The sequence below is a fragment of the Sorex araneus genome, chromosome 8, assembly GCF_027595985.1.
Source record: "Sorex araneus isolate mSorAra2 chromosome 8, mSorAra2.pri, whole genome shotgun sequence".
Lineage (NCBI taxonomy): Eukaryota > Metazoa > Chordata > Mammalia > Eulipotyphla > Soricidae > Sorex > Sorex araneus.
Genome location: NC_073309.1, coordinates 24,436,422 through 24,458,534, shown reverse-complemented (window position 1 = coordinate 24,458,534; position 22,113 = coordinate 24,436,422). Strand labels below are relative to the sequence as shown.

The 22,113-nt window shown below is 55.5% G+C and overlaps 1 protein-coding gene across 1 annotated transcript in view; it reads left to right on the top strand.

The window, feature by feature from the left end:
* MMP2 (matrix metallopeptidase 2) overlaps positions 1-22,113 on the top strand; it is a 29,085-nt gene that overhangs the window by 5,780 nt on the left and 1,192 nt on the right. The window contains exons 3-12 of the mRNA XM_055145782.1: positions 86-234; positions 1,163-1,291; positions 1,475-1,648; positions 5,220-5,393; positions 6,781-6,954; positions 8,962-9,117; positions 9,767-9,908; positions 15,063-15,199; positions 16,641-16,800; positions 20,398-20,507. Coding sequence (XP_055001757.1) covers positions 86-234; positions 1,163-1,291; positions 1,475-1,648; positions 5,220-5,393; positions 6,781-6,954; positions 8,962-9,117; positions 9,767-9,908; positions 15,063-15,199; positions 16,641-16,800; positions 20,398-20,507 — 1,505 coding nt within the window. The remainder of the gene's footprint in view (positions 1-85; positions 235-1,162; positions 1,292-1,474; positions 1,649-5,219; positions 5,394-6,780; positions 6,955-8,961; positions 9,118-9,766; positions 9,909-15,062; positions 15,200-16,640; positions 16,801-20,397; positions 20,508-22,113) is intronic.

Below are 22,113 nucleotides of genomic sequence, written 5' to 3'. Positions count from 1 at the left end.
GTCCGTGGCCTGAGTGCAGCCACCTTCCTTGGCATGCACATGCCCACGCCCCCCGCTTCCCCTCCCCCCCCCCCGACACCTCTAGGATCATTGGCTACACGCCCGATCTCGACCCAGAGACGGTGGACGACGCCTTCGCACGCGCCTTCCAGGTGTGGAGTAACGTGACCCCGCTTCGCTTCTCCCGGATCCACGATGGAGAGGCTGACATCATGATTAACTTCGGCCGCTGGGGTAGGGGGCTCAGATCAGGGGAACAGGGAGGACACGGACATGAGGGAGGAAGTTGTCTTGGGGGCAGGAGAAGCTACAGACAGCAGAGGTGGTGCCCGAGGAGGCAGACACGGTAATTACGGTCGTGGATGGAAGTCAGATGACGCACCGGAGCAGCCTGAGCTGGCAGCACGTGGCCCTCCGGGGCCATCTCGGGCAGCTCCTGGGCCGGCCTGCAGGGCCCCGACCCCGTTGCCTTAGTTTCAATGACATGGCGTTGCGTCTTCAGTGACGTTGGCCACATTTGAACTCGAGGAGTAGACTAGCCCGAAGAACTTTCCCCGGATCACAGCTTTAGTCGGTAAAGCGGGTAGACATCGAGGAATCCCAGATGTGGGGGCATGCGGTGGGCAGGGGGGGTTGGTTGTGTTCCCATACAGGGCAGTGGTGTAGACAAGAGCGAGAGGCCCTTGATTCTGGGGTCAGGTGGTGTGAACACTGACCATTGCCGAGTTGAAGGCAGGCGGTGTAGACACAGGGATGAGGGCAGGCGGTGTTGGCATGGGTGACAGCCGGTGACGGGGGCGGGGAGGAGCTGAGGGGCAGGTAGACGAGCGGTCATGTCGGGGTGCTGAGCCCTTGGGTGGTGTGGTGAAGAGGGTGGAGAAGACAGAAGGGGGGTGGGGGGACAGTAGGGGTGAGGGGCGAGGGCACTGGCTGTGCGGGTTGGCAGACTGCCTCTGGCGGTCGTGTCGACAGTGAAGTCGGTGGTGCCCGTGCTGGGCACTGTGTGGACCTGAGCGAGGTGCTGAGCACCAAGGCCCCAGCTCTCCGCGGCGCTTGGATCATCCCGTGAGCCAGGGCGGGGACAAGCGGAAGGCGGATGCCGAGCGCTGCTTGGATCTGAGCCCCCATGGGAGGTGGACGCTGGGGGCCGTGTGTGTTTCAGAGCACGGAGACGGGTACCCCTTCGACGGCAAGGACGGGCTCCTGGCTCACGCCTTTGCCCCCGGCTCTGGAGTCGGGGGTGACTCCCACTTCGACGATGACGAGCTGTGGACCCTGGGCGAAGGGCAAGGTGAGACAGTGACGGGCCACCCCCCCCCCCCGCCTCAGTCTCCACCTGCCACGGGGAGCTGGGGAACGAGGCCCCCGTGGTCTTGAGGCTCCATCACCGCGGGAGGGAGGCTGGCCCCTTAGCAGGGGTGCCAGAATGGGCGGGGGGGTGCGTCGTGGAACCATGGTCCCGTCTCGCCTGCAGTGGTGCGGGTGAAGTACGGGAACGCCGACGGGGAGTACTGCAAGTTCCCCTTCCTGTTCAACGGCAAGGAGTACAACAGCTGCACGGACACGGGCCGCAGCGACGGCTTCCTCTGGTGCTCCACCACCTACAACTTCGACAAGGACGGCAAGTACGGCTTCTGCCCCCACGAAGGTGAGCGCCCCCCGGAAGCCTGCCCGCGCCCAGCCCCTCCTGCCATATCCCGCACTCCACACTGGCACTGCCGGTCACCCATGGCCCCCAGCGTCCATCCTTCAGCCCCCTCGCCACCGGGCACCCTCGCCCGTACGCTGTTCACGTAGGCGTGCGCGAGTCAGGCCCGAGGCAAATCGTTTCTTCTGATATACACTAGAGTGAGCTCAGAGCCGCTCTCTCCCCAGGACTGGGCGTTTGGATCTGAAGGGGGGCTAGATAGGCTGGCTCAGACACCAAGGCCCGCTGGGGGAAATGAGCAGGGAGCTTCAGCCTTTGTTTCTGCTCCTGAGGTTGATTGTGAGTGTGTGTGTGTGTGTGTGTGTGTGTGTGTGTGTGTGCGCGCGCGCGCGCGCGCATGAGTGTCTGTGAATGAGTGTGCGGGAGTGTGTATGTGTATGAGTGAGCATGTGTGAGCGTATTTGTGTGAGAGTGTGTTTGTGTGTGAGTCTGTGTGTGAGCATGGGTATGTGTGTGTGTGAGCGAGAATGTGTGTGAGTGAACATGTATGTGTGTGTAAGTGTATGTGTGTGAGTATATGTATGTGCGTGTGTGAGTGAGCATGTGTATGTGTGTCTTGGTATGTGTATGAGTGAATGAGTGTGTGAGTGAGCATGTGTGTGAGTATGTGAGAGCATGTGAGTGTGTGTGTGTGTGTGTGTGAGACAGAGAGAGAGAGAGAGAGAGAGAGAGAGAGAGAGAGAGAGAGATCTATCTCTTCCTCTTGGCAGAGACCCTAGGTTTGACTCAGTACATCTTTGTCTCTGGAATATAACATTTTCAGAAACTTTAAAGCAAAATTTTATTTAAAAAGGAAAAGCTTGAAAATGCAGTAAAGGTATATTCAGTCTTTTTGTTTGTGTGGGGGCCACATACATCCAGCAGCACTAAGAGCTTAACCTTGGCACTCTGGGGGAGCTCGGGGAATCATATGGGGTGCCAGGTATCGAACCCAGGTCACCCATGTGTAAAGCAAGCGCCCTTCTCACTGTCCTATCTCTTGCGCCCCGGTATAGTCAGTCTTTAAAAAGTACCTTGGTCAGGGCTGGGGAGACAGTGCCGGAGGTGAGGTGCTGGCGTTGCGTGCTCTGAGCATGGTTCAGGTCCCCAGCACAGCCAGGGACCACGTGTGAGCACAGAGACTGAAAGAGCCTTTGAGCACTCTGGGTGTGACCCCCCTAAAAATGCCCTTGACAGAAAGCATTGCAGACGGGGTTTGGATAACTTCCTCCTCGTATGTGCCGTCGTACTTGCTGGTTCTGAAAATGCAGAAGTCAGGACTTTGAAGTGAGAGAGCATCTAAAGATTTTCCTAGTTTTTATTTCCCATCCCATAAACACATTTTGGTCTCCCTGCGTCTTTAGGGTGGCCTGGTGGCGGGTCCGTGATTCTCTTGACCCCTGTGTAGTGGAGCAGGCTGCACCAGGCACTTTGGCCCCAGAAGGCCCGTAGCACTCTTGTCCCATTGTTCATCAATTTGCTAGAGCTTGCACCAGTAACGTCTCCATTGTGAGACTTGTTGTTACTGTTTTTGGCATATCGAATACTCCACGGGTAGCTTGCCAGGCTCTGTCGTGCAGGCGAGATACTCTTGGTAGCTTGCCAGGCTCTCCGAAAGGGGATGGAGGAATCAAACCCGGGTTGGCTGCATGCAAGGCAAATGCCCTACCCACTGTGTTATCATTCCAGTCCGTTGTTGTTTTTTTCAAGTTATTATATTATTTCCTTGATTTATTTTTTCTCTTTGGGGCCCTACTCAGTCAGACTCAGGGACTCCTCCTGGCTTCGTACTTGGAGAACCAGCTGGTGCTGAGGTTGACCTGGGCCTCCTGCCCACAAACCCTGTGCCCCCGTCCTTTGGACCCTCCCCTCGTTTAAGAATCACTAGTATTTAAACCAACAGGACAGCCTATTAGGAAGGAAATGAGCATGGGGGTGGTGGAACAGCGCACAAGACTTAGGCTGGACCGAGAGTACTGCTCAGCCAAAAGTTACTCACAAATCTTACTGAAAAAAAGGACCAAAAAGAACCCACAAGACAAAAGGAAAAGCGGTTCCACTGAATAAGATGTTTTGTACAAAACCATCACCACAGAAAAAGAAAAATCAAACTCCCAGCCCTACCACCCAGTAAACACACCGCAGCCCACGCCAGGCGTGCCTAGGTGAAAATTGTCAGTCTCTTGCATTCCTCCGCGAGGACCGAGGTGCTCCTGTGACCAGTCAAGTCCTGCGGTTACAACAGAGACCCTCGATATCAGGAGTGGAGACAGCTGGCTTTCAGATGTGCGAGATTAGGGACAATCCTCTGCATGGGACAGCACCCCCCCAGCCCCACCCCCCTCTTGCTTAATCTTCAGTCAGATGCAAAAAAAAAAATGCCTCGTGCTCTGGCTCGGGTTGTCCTGGCCGAGGCTCCCGTGACTCTGCGTCTCCTGGTGCTGAATCAGTGTCTGTGTCTTCATTGGGGGCAGGATCCGGGAGGACAGGGTGCTTCCCGGGTGGGACAGAGGCTGCTGGGGGGTGTCTCGAGGTGGAGACGGGCCTCTGCAGCTTAGCACACGCCCTCTCCTGTGTATCTCCTGATGGGGAGGAAGAGCCCCCCCAGTCATCGTCGGTGGGGGGCTGGGGCTCCCCGCTCCGTCCTGGCCATGGCGGGGTTAACGGGGGCTGGTGAGGTCACCGCTGGCTGGCGGTGTTGCACACAGATGGTCCTTGTTACGCACTTGCGGTTTTGCTCCTTGGCAATCCCAGACCCACACCATTCTGTAGCTTTGGGGGTGGCTGAAGGCTTGCGGGGGGGAAGCAGGGGAAGAATCCAAGACAGATGAGCCCCAGACGCTGGATCCCCTCACTCGCCTCCCCGACTCGCCGTTATGGCCCTTGTCTCCGAGAGAGCGGAATGGGAGCCTTTAGAAGGTTCTGGAATAGAGAGGTGCCTTCTCCCTCCCTCTGCCTCCCCCGCCTCTCTTCCCAGCAGGGTTTAGGAGGGACGCATTGTCCCTTCGTGAGCATGTGTGGACGTGCCTGCAGGCACGGATGTGTGGGTCTGCGTGTGTCTGTGTGACGGAGCGAGATGAATGCGTTCTGGACTGTCAGCTCCAGCCCTCACTTACTTGGCCTTTGTATGTGCCCTTAAGTATTCCGGAACTTTCTCAGAGCCTCAGTTTCCCTGCTTGTGCATGGAGAGACTCTTGCCCCCAAGCTGCCCAGTGATGACATATTTAATGGACCGTGTGGGCGCCGATCAACGGAGTGGACGACAGTGGCCTTGAGGCCGAGGCCGGGTTCAGAGTTCGTGTTCTGCTCTGGGCCTGGTGCTCCCCATTGTCCTGTCGGGAACTAGTCCCAAAGACCCCAGATTCCCCGGGACGAGGGATGGGGTTGGCCCCTGGGGGCTCAGAGCAGCAGGAGTTTCCCTGAGCAGAATCAAACACAGTTTTGTACTGGAGTCAGCCCCCTGGGTGGGTGACCGGCCGGCTCCTGGGGTGGTATCTCACCTTCGCACCCCCTCTCTCGCCCCCCCTCCCAGCCCTCTTCACCATGGGTGGCAACGCCGACGGGCAGCCCTGCAAGTTCCCGTTCCTCTTTGAGGGCACGTCCTACAACAGCTGCACCACGGAGGGCCGCTCCGACGGCTACCGCTGGTGCGGCACCACGGAAGACTACGACCGCGACAAGAAGTACGGCTTCTGCCCTGAGACCGGTGCGTGCCCCGCCGCCCCCACCTGCCCCGGGCAGGCCCGCGGGCGCGTCCTCACGGTTGGCAGCCGCTGCCCAGATCAAAGCAGATGCAGGGCACTGAGAGCCAGTGACGCCCAGGGCAGGCTGCCAGGGCACACTCGGATTGACCCAGCCTGTGCCCGCGTGGCCTCAGACAAGCCTTGCTCGCTCCACCTGTCTGGCCTCCAAGTCTCCTCCCTGCTTCTTCCTTCCTTTCCTTTATTCCACACCCCGTGCTGTTCAGGGGCTACTCCAGCTCTGCTCGGGGAGGGATCCTGGCAGTGCTGGGGGTCCAGCCCGGGCCTCGGGCTTGCAGTGCGTGGGTGCCAGCGTGGAGCTCTCTCCAGCCTGCCCTGCCATCCTTTACCATCGTCTGCCTCTCAGTTGCTCTCTTTTTCAGTAATGACTTACTCCCCTCCTTCCTTCCTTAGTTCCTTTCTTTCCTCCCTCCTTCCTTAAAAAAAAAAAATATTGGGATCACTCCTAGCACTGTGTCCATTGGCAAAGTATGATCCCCAAGCTTAATCTACTTCCCTAGCCCTTCCTTCCTTCCTTCCTTCCTTCCTTCCTTCCTTCCTTCCTTCCTTCCTTCCTTCCTTCCTTCCTTCCTTCCTTCCTTTCCTCCCTCTTCCCTCTCTCCTTTCCTTTCCTTCCTCCCTTCCTCCCTTCCTCTCTTCCTTCCTTCCTCCCTTCCTTCCTTCCTTCCTTCCTTCCTTCCTTCCTTCCTTCCTTCCTTCCTTCCTTCCTTCCTTCCTTCCTTCCTTCCTTCCTCCCTCCCTCTCCCTCCTTCTTTCCTTCTCTCCTTCCCTTCCTTCTCTCATTTTCTTCCTTCCCTCCTTCTTTCCTTCCTTCCTTCCTTCCTTCCTTCCTTCCTTCCTTCCTTCCTTCCTTCCTTCCTTCCTTCCTTCCTTCCTTCCTTCCTTCCTTCCTTCCTCCCATTTTCCTTTCTCCTTCCCTGCACCCTTCCTCCATCTAAAGGTAGTTCCTGCATCCCTGCTCCTGCCAAATGACATTGGCAGATGACACTGTCAGTCCCTAATACCAGCTCACTGCCCTGTTCCCATTGGCTCTCCCCAGCCCCCCACTGGCCTGCCCCTAGAGCCCCATTTATGGGTGGCTACAAGGAAAGTTGGACTCTGGGTGCCGGGATCTGAATCTCAGCCTCTACTGGGATCTGGCCAACGGTCTTTGTTCTGGCTTCCTAAGCCCGGTCTCCCCTCTATAAAATGGGGTGACGTCCAGTTCTTCTGGCTCAGTGCTTCCCCGCGGGGGCTGAGATAGGCCTATATCTCACTGTCAGTGCCTGGGACGGAGTGTGGCCTTTGAATGTCCGTCTCCCCGCACCCTGACCTGCGTCCTTCACCCCACAGCCATGTCCACCGTGGGCGGGAACTCAGAAGGGGCCCCCTGCGTCTTCCCCTTCACCTTCCTGGGCAACAAGCACCAGAGCTGCACCAGCGCGGGCCGCAGTGATGGAAAGCTGTGGTGCTCCACCACGACCAGCTATGACGAGGACCGCAAGTGGGGCTTCTGCCCGGACCAAGGTACCAGCGGGCAGGGGCAGAGACACGGGGCTCCCGCCCCTCCTGAGAGCATAGACCGGAGCAGGAGACTTCCGGAGGCCCTGCCCATCCGCGGAGGCTCCGCCCACTAGCCCCGCCCACAGCAGAGGCCCCGCCCACCCCCTAGTGGGCACCCTTCCAGAACCCTGGACACGCACCAACTCCATCTCTGGTGGAGCCGGTTCCTGCTTCCTGCTTCCGGCTTGCCCACTGGGCAGAAGCAAGGTCTCCACAAATGGCACCTCTCGTCCTTTACCCACTGGCCCGGGGGGAAGCAGACAGCCTGCCCGTCGGAGGAGAGGCAGCCCAGTCCACTTCCACCTGCTCGGGGCAGGGCTGCTATGCTCCCCTCGGTGTCTCAGTGCTGGTGCAGGGATAGGAGTGTCCCAGGAGCTCGCTCCCCCCAGCTAGAACCGCTGTCCAGGTGACTAGGCTGACCAAGCAACTGCTGGGGCCACAGCGACCTGGAGACAGACCAGAGCGAGCTCTGGGTCCAGTGGGTGCTCAGGGCCTTGTGTCCACTCCCGCAAGGCGGGCTGTGGGCAGAGGCTGGGGCTGAGCAGGCAGAATTCGGTTCTTGCCCCTTTGCCCCTTGGGGACTGGGGCGAGAGGAGAGACACCCCTCGTCTTGGTCTTCCCTGCTCTGTGCTGGCCTCTGCCTGGAGCTGGATCCTCCGTCTCTCTGAGTGGCTAGAGGCTCCCAAGCCAGTGGCACCCCTAGACTGTGGCTGGTGGTGTGGGGGGGAGGGGGATTCCTAATAGTCCCACGTGCTGCCCTCACCGAGTGCCACAGATGGCTTAAGCCACAGAGACATCCACACCTGCCTTCGGAGGCACCACGTGTGAAAGTGGGTGTGGGGGTACCGCTCTGAGGCCACACGGCCAGGCCTCACTTCCACCGTTAACTTAGGCGTGTGGCCTCCCGTGTCCCTCTCTGGGTGGCGTCCCTTCCCCGGCCTTGTGAGTCACTTGGGAGGCAGGCTCGCCCTGCGCCAGCCTCCCTTGGGCTGACATCTGAATCACAGCTGTAAGGACCCTGCTTCCAAATAAGGGCCCGTCTCTGGCACCCGAGGGAGGGCTTTGATCAGCATTCAGGGGTCACAGTTAAGCCACACGGTGTGTGCCAAGGGGTTGTGCCCTCTGTGGCTGCGCCTGGGCTGTGCCTTTCCCCAAGCAAGAGTGGTTTTTCCTGTTTTCCTTGGGAGGAAATGGTGGCACCCTGGGCCAGCCTGCCTGGGCCACCATTACCGCAGAGTAATGGCTCCCCTCGGCCCCCAATGGTCTTTGTAGAGAAGCACAGACATGCAGAAAGTCCCATTTTTAGATTTGAGGGAGTTTTTTCTAGTTGGGGGGTCACACCCAGCAGTGCTCAGGGCTGAATCCTGCTGGCATTGTGCTCAGGGATCACTCCTGGCTGGGCTTGAGGGACCACACGGGGTGCCAGGAATCAAACCCAAGCAAGGCCAGGCGAGCACCCTACCCAGTGTACTGTCTGTCCAGCTCCAGAAAATTCCATCTTTAGAAAGTGGGAATTGAGGGGCTGGAGTGATGGCACAGCGGGTAGGGTGTTTGCCTTTCACGAGGCCAACCCTGGTTCGATTCCCAGCATCCCATATGGTCCCCTGAGCACCGCCAGGGGTAATTCCTGACTGCAGAGCCAGGAGTAACCCCTGTGCATTACTGGGTGTGACCCAAAAAGCAAAAAGAAAGAAAGAAAGAAAAGAAAGTGGGAATTGAAGCAGGGTGTTTGCAGAAACTCTTCATTATAGCACGGAGCTGGAGAAGGGCTAGGGTCCGGGACAGTCCCCACTTGAAAGCAGTGGACGCCATCTGGTCTGTTGATCCCAGAAGGCTCAGAGAAGGAAAACTCAGTGTGTCCCACTTCCCGTGTGTTGGGATAAGGGGGTGGTATTTGGGGTGACAGATCATCACCTCTCTTTTCTCGCTCCCCAATTCCTCTGCTTCCCCCTCCCCTCTCTGTGGCCCCAGGGTACAGTCTGTTCCTGGTGGCAGCGCATGAGTTCGGCCATGCAATGGGGCTGGAGCACTCCCAGGACCCCGGCGCCCTGATGGCCCCCATCTACACCTTCACCAAGAACTTCCGCCTGTCCCAGGATGACATCAAGGGCATCCAGGAGCTCTACGGTGAGCCTCCGCCTGGGCCCTTGGTGGGGGGTGGGCAGGAAACACCTGACCTCTAACCAGCGCGAGGGCGGACCTGCTCGGAGCACTCAGAACCGCACTGCCGGGGGACCCCCAGGAAAGCCCCTTCCTTTCCCAGCTCACCCCGGGATCGACGCCCCTTCCTGCTCCCAGAGCCCCTCGGCCAGGCGGGTGCAGCAGCCCCCGGCCCGGAGAGGCCGACACAGGCCGCTTGCCTGGCCTTAGGGTACCCGCTCTGGGCTGTGCTCTATTTAGAGAGTGGGACGGTCGCTCAGTGGCACCCCCCACCCCCGTTCACAGCGCGTGGGATCACCCCGCTGCTGCTGACGTCAGCGGATGTTCCGAATGGACCTTAGCGAGCAGAGGGACCCCGAGGGTTGGTCCCGGGAGCCTGCGTGTTATATCCTATGTGGCTCGCATCAAGGGGTGTCTGACGGGAGTGGGGAGCATATTGTTCTCTATGAGTTGGTTTCCCCCTGGCTGACCCCTGCCTGCTTGCCGCGAGGGGTGGCAGGGTGAATCCTTTGCTCGTCAGTCTGCCCACAGGGCTCCAAACCCTGGGTTCCTAGGGGTGCGGTCTGGTGGGGGGAACTGCTCGAGCCGGGCGAGTCTGACTCAGTGACCTTCCCAGGAGCCTCCCCCGACACCGACATCGACACGGGCACCGGCCCCACCCCCACGCTGGGCCCCGTCACTCCCGAGATCTGCACACAGGACGTCGTCTTCGACGGCATCGCGCAGATCCGGGGGGAGATCTTCTTCTTCAAGGACCGGTGAGTGCTGCAGGCGGCACCTGCTTCTCTCCCCTCCCTCTGTGCTGGTGTCCCCCATCTCCCGTGTATGGGCTTGGACTGGGAGCCTCGAGGAAGCATCTGTGTTCGGTGGATTTTATCACACACTAGGGCCCCATGGGGCTCCACACAACACATTCCTAGTCCCGACCAGTCTGTGAGTTGGAGGGGGGTCTCAGCTTTGGGTTCTGGTTTGAGCTACACGGCTCTCTCTCTCTCTCTCTCTCTCCTCACTCTTCTCTCTTATCTCTCCTCTCTCTCCTCTCTTCTATGTCTGTCTCTCTCTCCTCTCTCTGCCTCTCTTCTCCTCTCCCCTCTCCCCTCTCTCTTCTTTCTTAGCTCTCCTCTCTGTCTCTGTCTCTCTGTCTCTCTTATCTCTGTCTCTCTCTCCTCTCCTTTCCTCTCTCTCTCCTCTCTCTTTTCTCTTATCTTTCTTTTCTCTACTCTCTTCTATGTCTCTGTCTCTCTCCTCTCTTTATCTCTCTCTCCTCTTTCTTTTCTCTTATCTCTCATTTCTCTCCTCTCTTCTCTGTCTCTCTCTGTTTCTCTCTTCTCTCTCTGTTTCTCTCTTCTCTGTCTCTCTCCCTCTCTCCCTCTCTCCCTCTCTTCCTTTCTCTCTCTCTCTCTCTCTCTCTCTCTCTCTCTCTCTCTCTCTCTCTCTCTCTCTCCCTTGTGGGCAGCCCATGACTGATGATGGAACAGCATGAGTGAGAAGTCAGCACATCAAACCACTCAGCTCTGGGGCTTTGTTCTCAGGCACTCAGCAGTCCTCAGAGGCCACACCTGGCTGGGGTTGCTCATGGTACTCTCAGGGGAGCGTGTGTACGAGGAATCAAATCTCCCGCAGGCTACACAACACACCTAAAACCTTCTGGTATCACACTTAACTTTTTTTTCTAGGGGTTTTTGGCACAGAAGCACTTGGTTACATACATGGTGAATGATCCTAAAGCCAGGATCAGGAAAACATGGGAGCCTCATCCAGGCTCCTTCAGGCCAGCGGGAATGACTTTAACCTCAAATGGCCTGTTTTATAGAGTGGGAGCAAAGAACCTCCAGAGTAGAGAGAGACAGCGTCCTTAGTTCTATGGACAAAGGCCTCTCATCGATAATCAAGGACTCAGACTAATCCTACTGACCTGCTCCTCCTGAGAATGGTAGGCAAATTCTAGAACTTCATGGAAAGGTCCATCCATGATCTCTGTGCACATACACATCTATGCAACCATTCATCCTCATCTCCTCAGGAATTACTCATTATCTGTCCGCATCCATTTTTCTTTACCAGCCCATTCATCATGGCAGCCATCTATACACTCATAAATCCATCCATTCATCATCTATCCACTTATTAATCCATCCATTCATCATCCTTCCATCCATCCACTCATCCATCCATCTCTCCACCCATAATTCTGTCCACCTATCCATCCATTCATCTCTCCACTCATCGATCCATTCATCCATCCATCTGTCCACTCATCCATCCATCAATTCACCATCCACTCACCATCCATCCACTCATCATCCTTCATCCATCCATCCATTCACATATTTATTCACCCATACTTTCTACCCATTCGTGCGCTCACCCATCCTACCATGCATCTACTCATCCTTCCATCTACCCATCTGTTTGGAGAATATGGGACAGAATGAACTCTGGAGCCAGCAGGCCTGGATTAGAATCCAGGAACTGCTGCTTACTGGTTGCATAGTCATGGGACATTTAACTATTTATCTTATTTTGTACATAAGTACTAAGGACTCACATCCGGTTGGGATGTTGGGATGTTGTATCTCATAGGGTTGTTGAAAGAGATGAATGAGTTTGGGCTTAGAGCAGTTCCTGACACAGAGTGTCCAGCCTCTGGCTGGAGCAGGGTTTCCCAAAGTGGCCAGTCCCACCCGCTGTGAGGAGCACTGGAATGCCCCACGAGTACAGTCATACCCCTAGTCCAGAGGTGCAATGTCAGGGAGGGGGGACACATTTTAGTGGGTCTCCTTGATAATTTGGAAACACAGTTTGAGCCTCACTGTCTCCTTTGGAAAGCAGAGGCCTTGATAAATGATAAGACCGTGAGAGAATGATAGAAAAGTACTAGCAGATGCTCTGGCACATGGTCGAGTCAGCAAAGGCTCCAAGGATGAGACAGCCCTTGAGCCGGGCTTTAAAGGAGAAGCAGAGATACCAGGAAGACAAAGCAAAGGATTGAAACATCTGGTCCCAGCCCCCACATGCCTCCCAAACCCCGTAAGGCACGGCCCTGGAGCACTGAGCCAGGAGTGGCTTAAAACCCAAACATAAGATAACGAAGCAGACCTAGGAAGGGGCCATCTGAGACAGGGAAACTGCAGGAGTGAAGCCAGAGAAATGTGAAAGCTCTGGGTGTAGTTAGAGGAACAGAGAGTCAGACCGGAATGAGGGATGTGCCATGACCGTGGGTGGGCCCTTCTCTGCTCTGGGTGCAGGGCTGGGTCCTGGGAGCTAAGGCTCTGCCCTCAGCCAGAGGGAAAGGCTCCCCGGGCAGAGAGGAGTGGGGCACAGTGGCACAAAGGAGATACCACCAGGCCCAGAATCCCAAATGAGGTATGATGAGATGGCGGAGCTACCTGGATGGGGCAAAGGCCAGGATGGGGCAGAGGGACCCCATTGCCCACCAATGACTTGGTCCAGAGCACTTCCTACCGAGGAGGGCCTGCCCATATAAACAGATGTCAGAACCTCGGGCCTAGGGAAAGGTGAGGCAGGCGTCTAGCCAGGCTAGCTCCATCCCTGACCTGAGAGATTCCACTTTCTTGCAAAGGGAGGTTGAGTGTTTAATGGGCTCATTCAGTCAGTCAGTCAATATTTTAAGTGTCCACCATGTACAAGAGTTGGGGTGAGGTTCTAGGGGTTGGAGCGATGAGTTCAGCATCCCGCATTCTTCAGGATGATGCGGCTCAGACTTTGGATTCAGATCTGGCTTGGAATCCTGGTTATGCTGTAGTGCCTCTGAGTGCAATAAGGATGATACTTTCCTGTACAGAGTATCTTGGCTGCAATGAACAGAGAACCACTCTCCCCAAACTCAAATTAGCATAAACATGGGAGAGAAATCTCTCATTCAAGAATAGGGGTCTCTCCCTCAGTGAGCGACTCATAGATGTCGGTATCTACTGCACTCCTTTGCGTGAACCCTAAGGCTAGATCCCTCATGGTCCCCAATGCTTGCCACTGGCAGTTGGGACAGCAGGCTTCCTGGGCCACATCCAGCAGGAGAGAGATAGATTGCCAGGTGGGAAAGACCAGGTCTGTTCATCTAACTATGCCAACGCTAGTCATAGGACAACTGCCGGGAACGCTGAGCTCTGATAGGCTTAGCCAGTGTTCCTCTGACTTGGGCATGCATCGAGTCATCTGGACGGTATGTTAGAACACAGTCAGATCCGCAGCTATCAGGTGAGACCCAATCATTCGTATTGCTAATCATTCCTAGGTGATGCCAGTCCTGCACGTCATGTTTTGAGAACCAGGAGCCTAAACCCATACCAGTGGCGATGGGGTCCCCCAGTGGGGAAGGATGAATCTTGAGTGTGGGGTTCTGTGAAGAAGGGGGGTAGGGAAATGGAAAACAGATGTGGGGAGCCTCTGAGCTTGCTGTTACGAGTCCCAGGGTTTAAAGAACAGGGAGTGTTTGGCACTTAGTAGCCCCTCGGTCACTGAGAGTTCTTGCTTTGGTCAAGGTGTTTAAATCCCTTCCATCTCACTTCAGAAAATGTTCTTCTGGGCCAGATATGTAGTACAGCGGGTAGGGTGCTTCCCTTGCAGCCTACCTAGATTCTCTCCCTGGCACCACTTATGGTCTTCAGAGCCCTGCCAGGAGTGAACCCTGAGCACAGAGCTGGGAGTAAGGCGTGAACACTGCCAACTGTGGCCCCCAAACCAAACCCAAACAGAAAAAAGTCTTGCAAAAAACCCTGTTGGCTCTTAATCTGGTAAGAGGAATACATGGTGACAGAAGGGACGGCGGTTGGGTGTAAATCGTATTCAGCTAAGGGGGTGGATTACAAGGTGACGGGTGAAACCAGACTTAGGGTGGGGATCTTAATGTAGTAGTAGCAGATGTCAAATTAAAATGTCACATGTCTACATGTCTGAAACTTAAATAATGTTATAAATCAATATTATCTCAATAAAACCCATTTTAAAATATGAATTAAGCTTTCAGAGACAGATTCAGATCCCCATATCTCATTTTATTTTCTAATTTTTGGTGGTTGGTTTTTTTTTTCCTTTGGTAACACCTGGTAGTACTCAGGGTCTACCTCTGGCCAAGTTGTTTTTGGCTCACTCCTGGCAATGCTTGAGGGATGGGTGGTATCAGGAATTAGAACCAGGGCTTCCTGCATGCAGAACATATGAACTGGGCCTTTGCACACTCTCTAGCCCCACAGAACTTTTAAAATTTGTTTTTCTAAAATTGCTCATGATTTATTAACTTCAATATTCCAACACCAATTCCGCCACCATTGCACCTTCCCACCACCATCATTTCCAATTTTTCCAATCACCCCTCAAACCTGGCCCTATGGCAGGCTTTGGATAATTTATTTTATATTGCTTGTTATAATTCACAAAAGAAGAATTAAAAAAAACATTTCCTTAAAAGAAAGTGTGTGAAATATTGTTGTATTTCACCATGGAGCCATTAAGCCCTTGTACTAACACGTTGTTACAAGTTAAGCCTTGTGTTATTTTTTTTTAATTGAGATTAGCTGCCTTCTACTTTATTTCCCATCCAATCCCACAGATCTCATTTGTAATAAAATTTGATTGGAAGGTCTTAAAGTACATATAATAGTGAAATCCTGTTTTTAGGAACTTAAAACTATTCTAGTTGTTCAATGTGGATGATTTTGAGGCACTCAGAGGAGGTGGAATGCAGGATGGACAGAGGTAGTTAAAAAGGCTTTCTGGAGGAGGAGGCAGGAGGCATAGCCCAAAGGTAGCCCCTCAACCCTGGCATCTTGCTCAGGGGGCACAGCCCCCCATCCAGCCCTCCCCCTGGACGTCTGCTGGCTGCTTCCAGGTGGGCCTGGTGGCCACTGCAGAGACTCAGACGTGGTTTTCTGTGTCTTCCCCTCGGCCCCCAGGTTCATTTGGCGGACCGTGACTCCGAGTGAGAAGCCCATGGGGCCGCTGCTTGTAGCCACCTTCTGGCCCGAGCTCCCGGAGAAGATCGATGCTGTGTACGAGGCCCCGCAGGAGGAGAAGGCGGTGTTCTTCGCAGGTGTGTGGGAAGGGGCGCCGTGCTGGGGTTCCGGACTTCCCCTGTGTCTCTGGGGTGGTCCCGTTCATCTTGGGCCATTCTTCTTGTGGCCAAGTGTGGGATTTTTCCTGGGAGGTGGATTCAGAGCATAGAGCCACAGAGTGACATTTCCTCCTCGGGCCTTTTGTTTTTAAAAAAGGCTTTATTTATTTATTTATTCATTTATTCATTCATTCATTCATTTATTTTTGGTCTTTTTGGGTCACACCCAGTGATGCTGAGGTATTACTCCTGGCTCTGTACTTCTGGCGATACTCGATGCTCGATGCTCGGGGAACCATGCTGGGGATCGAACCTGGGTCACCGGTGATGCAGGGCAAATGCCCTCCCCACTGTACTATCACTCCGCCCCCCACTTCTCATGCCTTTCAGACTGTTTGATCTTTGACTTTGGGGGAAGCACTAATGGCCCGAGGTCTCTTAACACTTTTCTAACAAGCGTGCAACTAGCAGGTAACAGTTTCAGTGAGAATGGTTGCAGCACCGATTGGCTTTCATTAAATATTTCGAGTCAGGTTATTTCTAAGGAGTCTAGGATGAATTCCTTGAAAGCAAACTTTAAAAAAAAATGGGGAGCCATACCTGACTGTGCTCAGTGCTTACTCCTGTCTATGTGCTCAGGGGTCACTCCTGGTGGGGTGGGGAGCCAGATGAGTGCTATGGGTTGAGCTGGGTTGGCCTCATCTCAGGCAAGCGCCTTACCTGCTGTCCTGTCTCTCCGGGTCCTGGAAGCCGGGAAGTGGCCCGTAGGATACTGTAGTCTTTGGGGGCCCAGTCCCTGGAGGTGTGGCTCTGTGGCTCTATGGGAAACTCTGCTCACTTAGCATCTGAGCACCCCCCCCCACACACACACAGCCCAACCATGGGCTAGGGAGCTCGTGAACTAGTTTGGGGCTCACGGGGGCCAGGCTACACGGAAGGGAGGACAGCTGAGGTTGGCCATAATGATAGTAACCAACCAGCTCCATGCCATAATCTCAGGAGGGATCCAGGGTGACTTCCAAGGGGAGCTGCGGGTTTGGTCAACACATGGGTGAGGTGGGGCACTAACCGCTACCCCTCTACCACTATCCTAGTCCAGTGACCTGCTGGCACAAGCTGCTGCTTCGTGGCAGGGTTATGTGTGCAGGCCTGGCTCGTGCCCGTCTCACCTGGTGAGCCTGGCATCTTCCAGAAGCCACCACCAAAGCCGTGTCTGGCCGCTGTGATTCTGGCCTCTGGACACAGCCAGGACCCTGCACTTCTGTCCCTGTTGGGAATGATCCCGGGGGGAGGCACAGACAGACCTGGGATGGTCACACTCATACACTCATGCGCACGCGCGCACACACACACACACACACACACACACACACACACACACACTCACACACACCACACCCTACCTTGGCATCCTCCGCAGGGGACCAGTACTGGGTCTACTCAGCCAGCACCCTGGAGCGAGGGTACCCCAAGCCCCTGAGCAGCCTGGGGCTGCCCCCCGAGGTCCAGCGTGTGGATGCTGCCTTCAACTGGAGCAAGAATAAGAAGACTTACATCTTCGCTGGAGACAAGTTCTGGAGGTAAGGGAGTGCGCTGGGAGGCTGAGCACACAGCTGGGTGCGGGGGTGGTGTCCTTCTGGGTTGAAGTTCAGAGGTTACAGGCCTTGGGCTTGGGCCTACTGAGAAATGGATGAATGGCCCTATGTATGTGGCTAGTCGGACCCTCTCTTCCCTCTCAGACATGGATTGAACCCCTGCCTGTGGGATCTGTGGCTCCTCTCAGGGGGTCTCGCTGCAGGGGGGAGGACCACAATTGAAGATCATTGCTGGTGCCAGAGCGATAGCACAGCGGGTAGGGCGTTTGCCTTGCACGCAGCCGACCTGGGTTCAATCCCCGGCATCCCATATGGTCCCCCAAGCACCGCCAGGAGTAATTCCTGAGTGCAGAGCCAGGAGTAACCCCTGAGCAACACTGGGTGTGACCCAAAAAAGCAAAAAAATTTAAAAAAGATCATTGCCGTGATGATGAGGGTAGAAATGCTGATGCTACAATAATAATAGTGTGGCCATTTCAGAGGAGGAAGTGAGTGGGGAGCGGTGGAGAATCGAGCTTCACATCAGGCCGCTGGCGAGTGCGGGCAGACAGGGCGGGATTTGCACCCTGGACTCCGTGGGCCTCCACTTGTCTGCCTGGCGGTGCCAAGGCAGCTGTGGTGGTGGAGGACGTAGGGGCTGGATGGAATATGCTGGCATCTATGGGAGGCGCACGGTGCCCCCGGGGGCCCTCTCTCACAGATGTCTGCAGGCCCGGAGGCCTGCTTGGAGGCAGTGGCCCAGGACAGGACTAGAGACTGGAAGGGCGTGTGGCGGGGGAGGGGCTGGCGGGCTGAGACCTCATCCCTCCCTTCCTCTCTGTCCTGGAGCAGGGCACTAACTTAACAGCCTCACTCAGATGCAGGCCGGTGACCCACAGCCAGGATTCCAGCTGGGCTGGGGTGTGTGTGTGGGGGGTTCTCCCCTAATCCTCAGCCCCACTCTCCCGTAGGGGTTGTCTATTTGGGGGGAGGGGGAATCTCTTCAGCCCTCCCTCCTGGTGTCCTGCCCTCTGTTTCTTCTGTGACTGCCGCTGCCAAAAGTTGGCCAGCTCTGGAACATTCCTGCTTCCCTCACAGGGCCTCTCGGGCCCCCCTGCCTCCTCCCGCCACCCCGCCCCCAACTGCCCCACATTCAGAAGCTGTTTATGTCCAGGCTGCCCGTGTCCGCCTGGAATTCCAGAGCTATTGCTAAGATTCTTAGCCACTTAAGCTGATTGATATCTCGAGGCTCGAGAAAGAAAACAGGAGTCAGCAGCATGGAGCGGGCGGGCCGCCCACAGGCCCGGAGTGCCAGGCGCACCCACGCACGGCGGGCTGGCTGGCGCGGGCACAGTCGCCCGTCGCCAGGACTCTGGATTGTAGACGGCGAGAGGCACAGACCGCCGAGTGCTGGCAGCCGGTGAACGGACCTCAAGCTCAAGGGCATTGAATCTGGGTGTTTTTTTTGGGGGGGTCACACCTGGTGATGCACAGGGGTTACTCCTGGCTCATGCACTCAGGAATTTCTCCTGGGGGTGCTGGGGAGACCATATGGGATGCCGGGGATCGAACCCAGGTTGGCCGCGTGCAAGGCAAATGCCCTACCTGCTGTACTATCGCTCTGGCCCCTGAATCTGGGTGTTTTGAATCGAGGGACCAACCTCCATCTCCCATGATGGTGCCTACCTGGGGGACAGTAATGTCTGTGGGCAAATGAGGGGTGCAGACACACATAGACACACACAGAGAGACACGTGCAGACACACACACTGACACCTGCACAGACATACAAACACAGACATTCACAGACATACACAGACTCACATAGACACAGACATTTCCACACGGATATACACACTGACACACACAGACACACAGAAACACAGGCATACTCATAAACACACACAGACACATATGGGCACACACACAGTCAGATAGACAGGAAACAGACTCGTAGAGATACATTCACACAGAGAAACAGACATACTGACAGACAGACACTCTTACATACAGATATGCACACTCACACTGATATACACAGACGCATTCACTCACACAAAAGCACATTGCCACGCTCAGACACATCCGGACTTACGGAGACACAGAAACATACTCATGCAGAGACAACGGAGACACACAGAGACACACAGAGATACCCACAGACACACTCACTTATACAGACATATATACACAAGCACACACACACACACACACACAAACACACACACACACACACACATTTTCAGGCTCCGGCAGTACCTTGCTGGATTATGGGCAGAATTAGTGACTTGCCTTCCCCTGTAGAAAAGGATGCTTAGGAGGAAGCTCGTGGAGAGAGGCAGGGCGCAGACTGAGGCACATGTTTAGAACAGCACGATTGTGGGCAGATAGCCCGAGGGGGTGGAGTGTGCACTTCTGTGTGTGCCCTGAGTTCTGACTCCGGCACCACATGGCCCCAAGGCAGGCTGGCCCCCGCAGCTAGCGAGGCCACAGAGCAAAGGCTTCCCCTCAAACGAAAAGACAGAGGCCCTGCTAGCCCAGAAGCGGACACACCAGTTAACACTCCAATTACTGGTGGAGATTGAAGGTGGGGCGCAGGAGAGAGGAGTGTCTGGGTAGCTGGAGCTGGGCAGAGGTCGGGAGAGGTGACTAACGGATCTGAGACCCAGCGTCCCAGCAAGCAGACTCTGGGACACGCTGGACCAATGAGGAGGGAGCAATTTGTCCAAGTGCCCAAGAGAAAGAATGATGGGGCAGGACCTGCACCCCTAGACTCCTGGTCCAGTGCTCCCCATAATACAGTAGGGATCAGAACTTGTCAGGGACCTAAACTTTCCCAGACCTACACAGTATTGGGTGCAGGGAGGGGAAATGCATGTTATTTCATTTGATGTGTCCCTTAGACACAAGCCCACTTCACGGTGGGGGAAACAGGCTCACAGCAGCCTCCAAGCAGACAGGCTGGGTGGGGGTCCCACTCAGAAGCCTGATGCCCCCTTATGTGTGGGGGAGGGATTTGGGACTATGGCTGGTGATACACAGGACTCTGCCTAGGGGACGCATACGTGGTACAAAGGATCAAACAGGGGTTGGCTTCATGCAGGACAAATGAAGCCTCTGCCCCCCTATACTGTGTCTCTGGTCCTGGGTGTCCTCGTTAGCCCCTGGGCTGGAACATGAGAATCACAGCAATGGCACTGAACAGGGTTGCCCTCCATCCGACTGGATGAGAATGTTTGTGAGAAGTCAACACAGTGCAAGAATAGCACCAGAAATCGCTTTTATAGGACTCCCAGAGGTGACATTTTGAGGGCTGCTGCCCAAATCACATCTATGTGACCGAGGTGATATGCTGGGAGTGTCTGAGATCATCCGTACGGGACATCACAAGGTCACGCTTGATAGGACAGCCCAAGGTCACACAATGAGTAACCATGTCACTGGATTCCAGTCCAGGTCTTCCTGTCTCCCCGGCTGCTGCCAGCTGCCTCCCCGAGGAGCTGACCCCTGCTCCCAGCCGAGGTGGGGGGAGAGTGCGGGGGGACGCAGGGGGTGCCCGCCTCAGGAGGACCCCCCTGTCTCACCGTGTCTGCGTTCTTGCAGGTACAATGAGGTGAAGAAGAAGATGGATCCCGGTTTCCCCAAGCTCATCGCAGATGCCTGGAACGCCGTCTTCGACAGCCTGGACGCCGTGGTGGACGTGCAGGGCAGTGGTGAGCGTCCCGGCCTCCCTCTGCTTTCTAGGACTCCCTGCCCCCCGTCTGGCCAGCTCCTGCACGCGCCCACATACTTATCACACAGGAAGCGCTAGGCGCCTGGGAGAACAAACCGGCCCCTTCAGCCCAGCGCTGGGAAGGCATCCAGCCCCCTGACCTCTGCTCACTCAGCCAGCGCCAGGCAGAAAGACCCAGAAAGGCCCCTCGCTCGCAGCTGCGGGGCCTGGAGCCACGGAGGGGGGAGGGCCAGCCTTCCTGGGACCAGGAACGTGGGCTCCGTGCCCTGACTTCATTCCAAGTTGGGTCCAGGTGCTTCTGGGCTCTGCAGAAGGCCTCGGACTTCCTCTTCCACACGGAAAGATGACCCTGTCTGGGACGGGACAAACTTGGTCATGCCTTGTTGGTGCCCTGGTTTTTATTACGCAATAAAAACACTACCGGTGGGAATAGAATGGGCAGTTGGGAATCCTCTTCCCGAGGAGGCAGCCCGGGCAAGTCTTCCAGGCCTGGCGATGACTCCAGTTTGGCTCTCTCGAGGAGGTTCTTTTTTTTTTTTTTTTTTTTTTTTTTGCTTTTTGGGTCACACCCAGTGATGCTCAGGGATTACTCCTGGCTTTGCACTCTGGAATTACTCCTGGCAGTGCTTGGGGGACCATATGGGATGCTGGGGATCGAACCCGGGTCGGCCACATGCAAGGCAAACACCCTCCCCGCTGTGCTATCGCTCCGGCCCCACGAGGAGGTTCTAATGACATTGTTCCATGATGTTTTTGAGCTGAGAAGAAGCAGAGTTGGGGAGGGGGTGAGAGGTTCCTTGTGATCTCCTGTTGAACTCCTACTATGTGCTTGGGTATCTAGAAGAAATAAAGGAGACCATGGAGGTCATAGGTCACACCATGCTTTACCCACTGGGCCCCAGACCAGAGCCTGGTTGGAGTGTGGTAGGCCAGGCAAGTTGTAAGGAGGGGTGAGGTCGCCGGAACCAGAGGTCCCCTGGGCCATCGAAGGACAGTGGCTTTTCTGCTTCTGGTGACTGCTGGCCTGCCTAGTGGGATTGCTTTTTTCTTTTTTTTTAAGTAGTGATTTGGACATACCCACTGATGCCAGGAGGCTATTCCCAGCTCAGTACATGGAGATTGCTTCTGGCAGTGCTGAGGCTCGAACCTGGGTCTCCTGCATGTACCAGTCCTTTGAAAAAGTTTCTGCTCCAGCCCTGGTATTCTAGCTGCTTTCAAAGCAAGTCAGAGTCTGTATGTTCATGTGACATTTCCACAACTTCACTTGGGTGGTGACTTCTAAAACAAAGCCATTCAGATGTGCCATGTAAAGCCCACTCTTACAAGCCTCCTTTGTCACCTCTGGTTTGTGGGAAATGGCTTTGTTTGGTACTGTTAGTTAGCCTAATGGGGGTGTGACTTCTAAGTGAATCCTCACCCAAGTCCCTGGCGGTTGGTCTTAAAGAGGGGGAGACAGACGCAGAGCTTACCTCCCTCCCCATTTCCCTTTCTCCAGCCTCTGAGAGGGGTCCTTGGGGGCAGGCAGACGTGCCAAGCTCCCGAAACCTCCTCCCACGAGCTGTCATATCTGAGGATGGGGCAGTCAC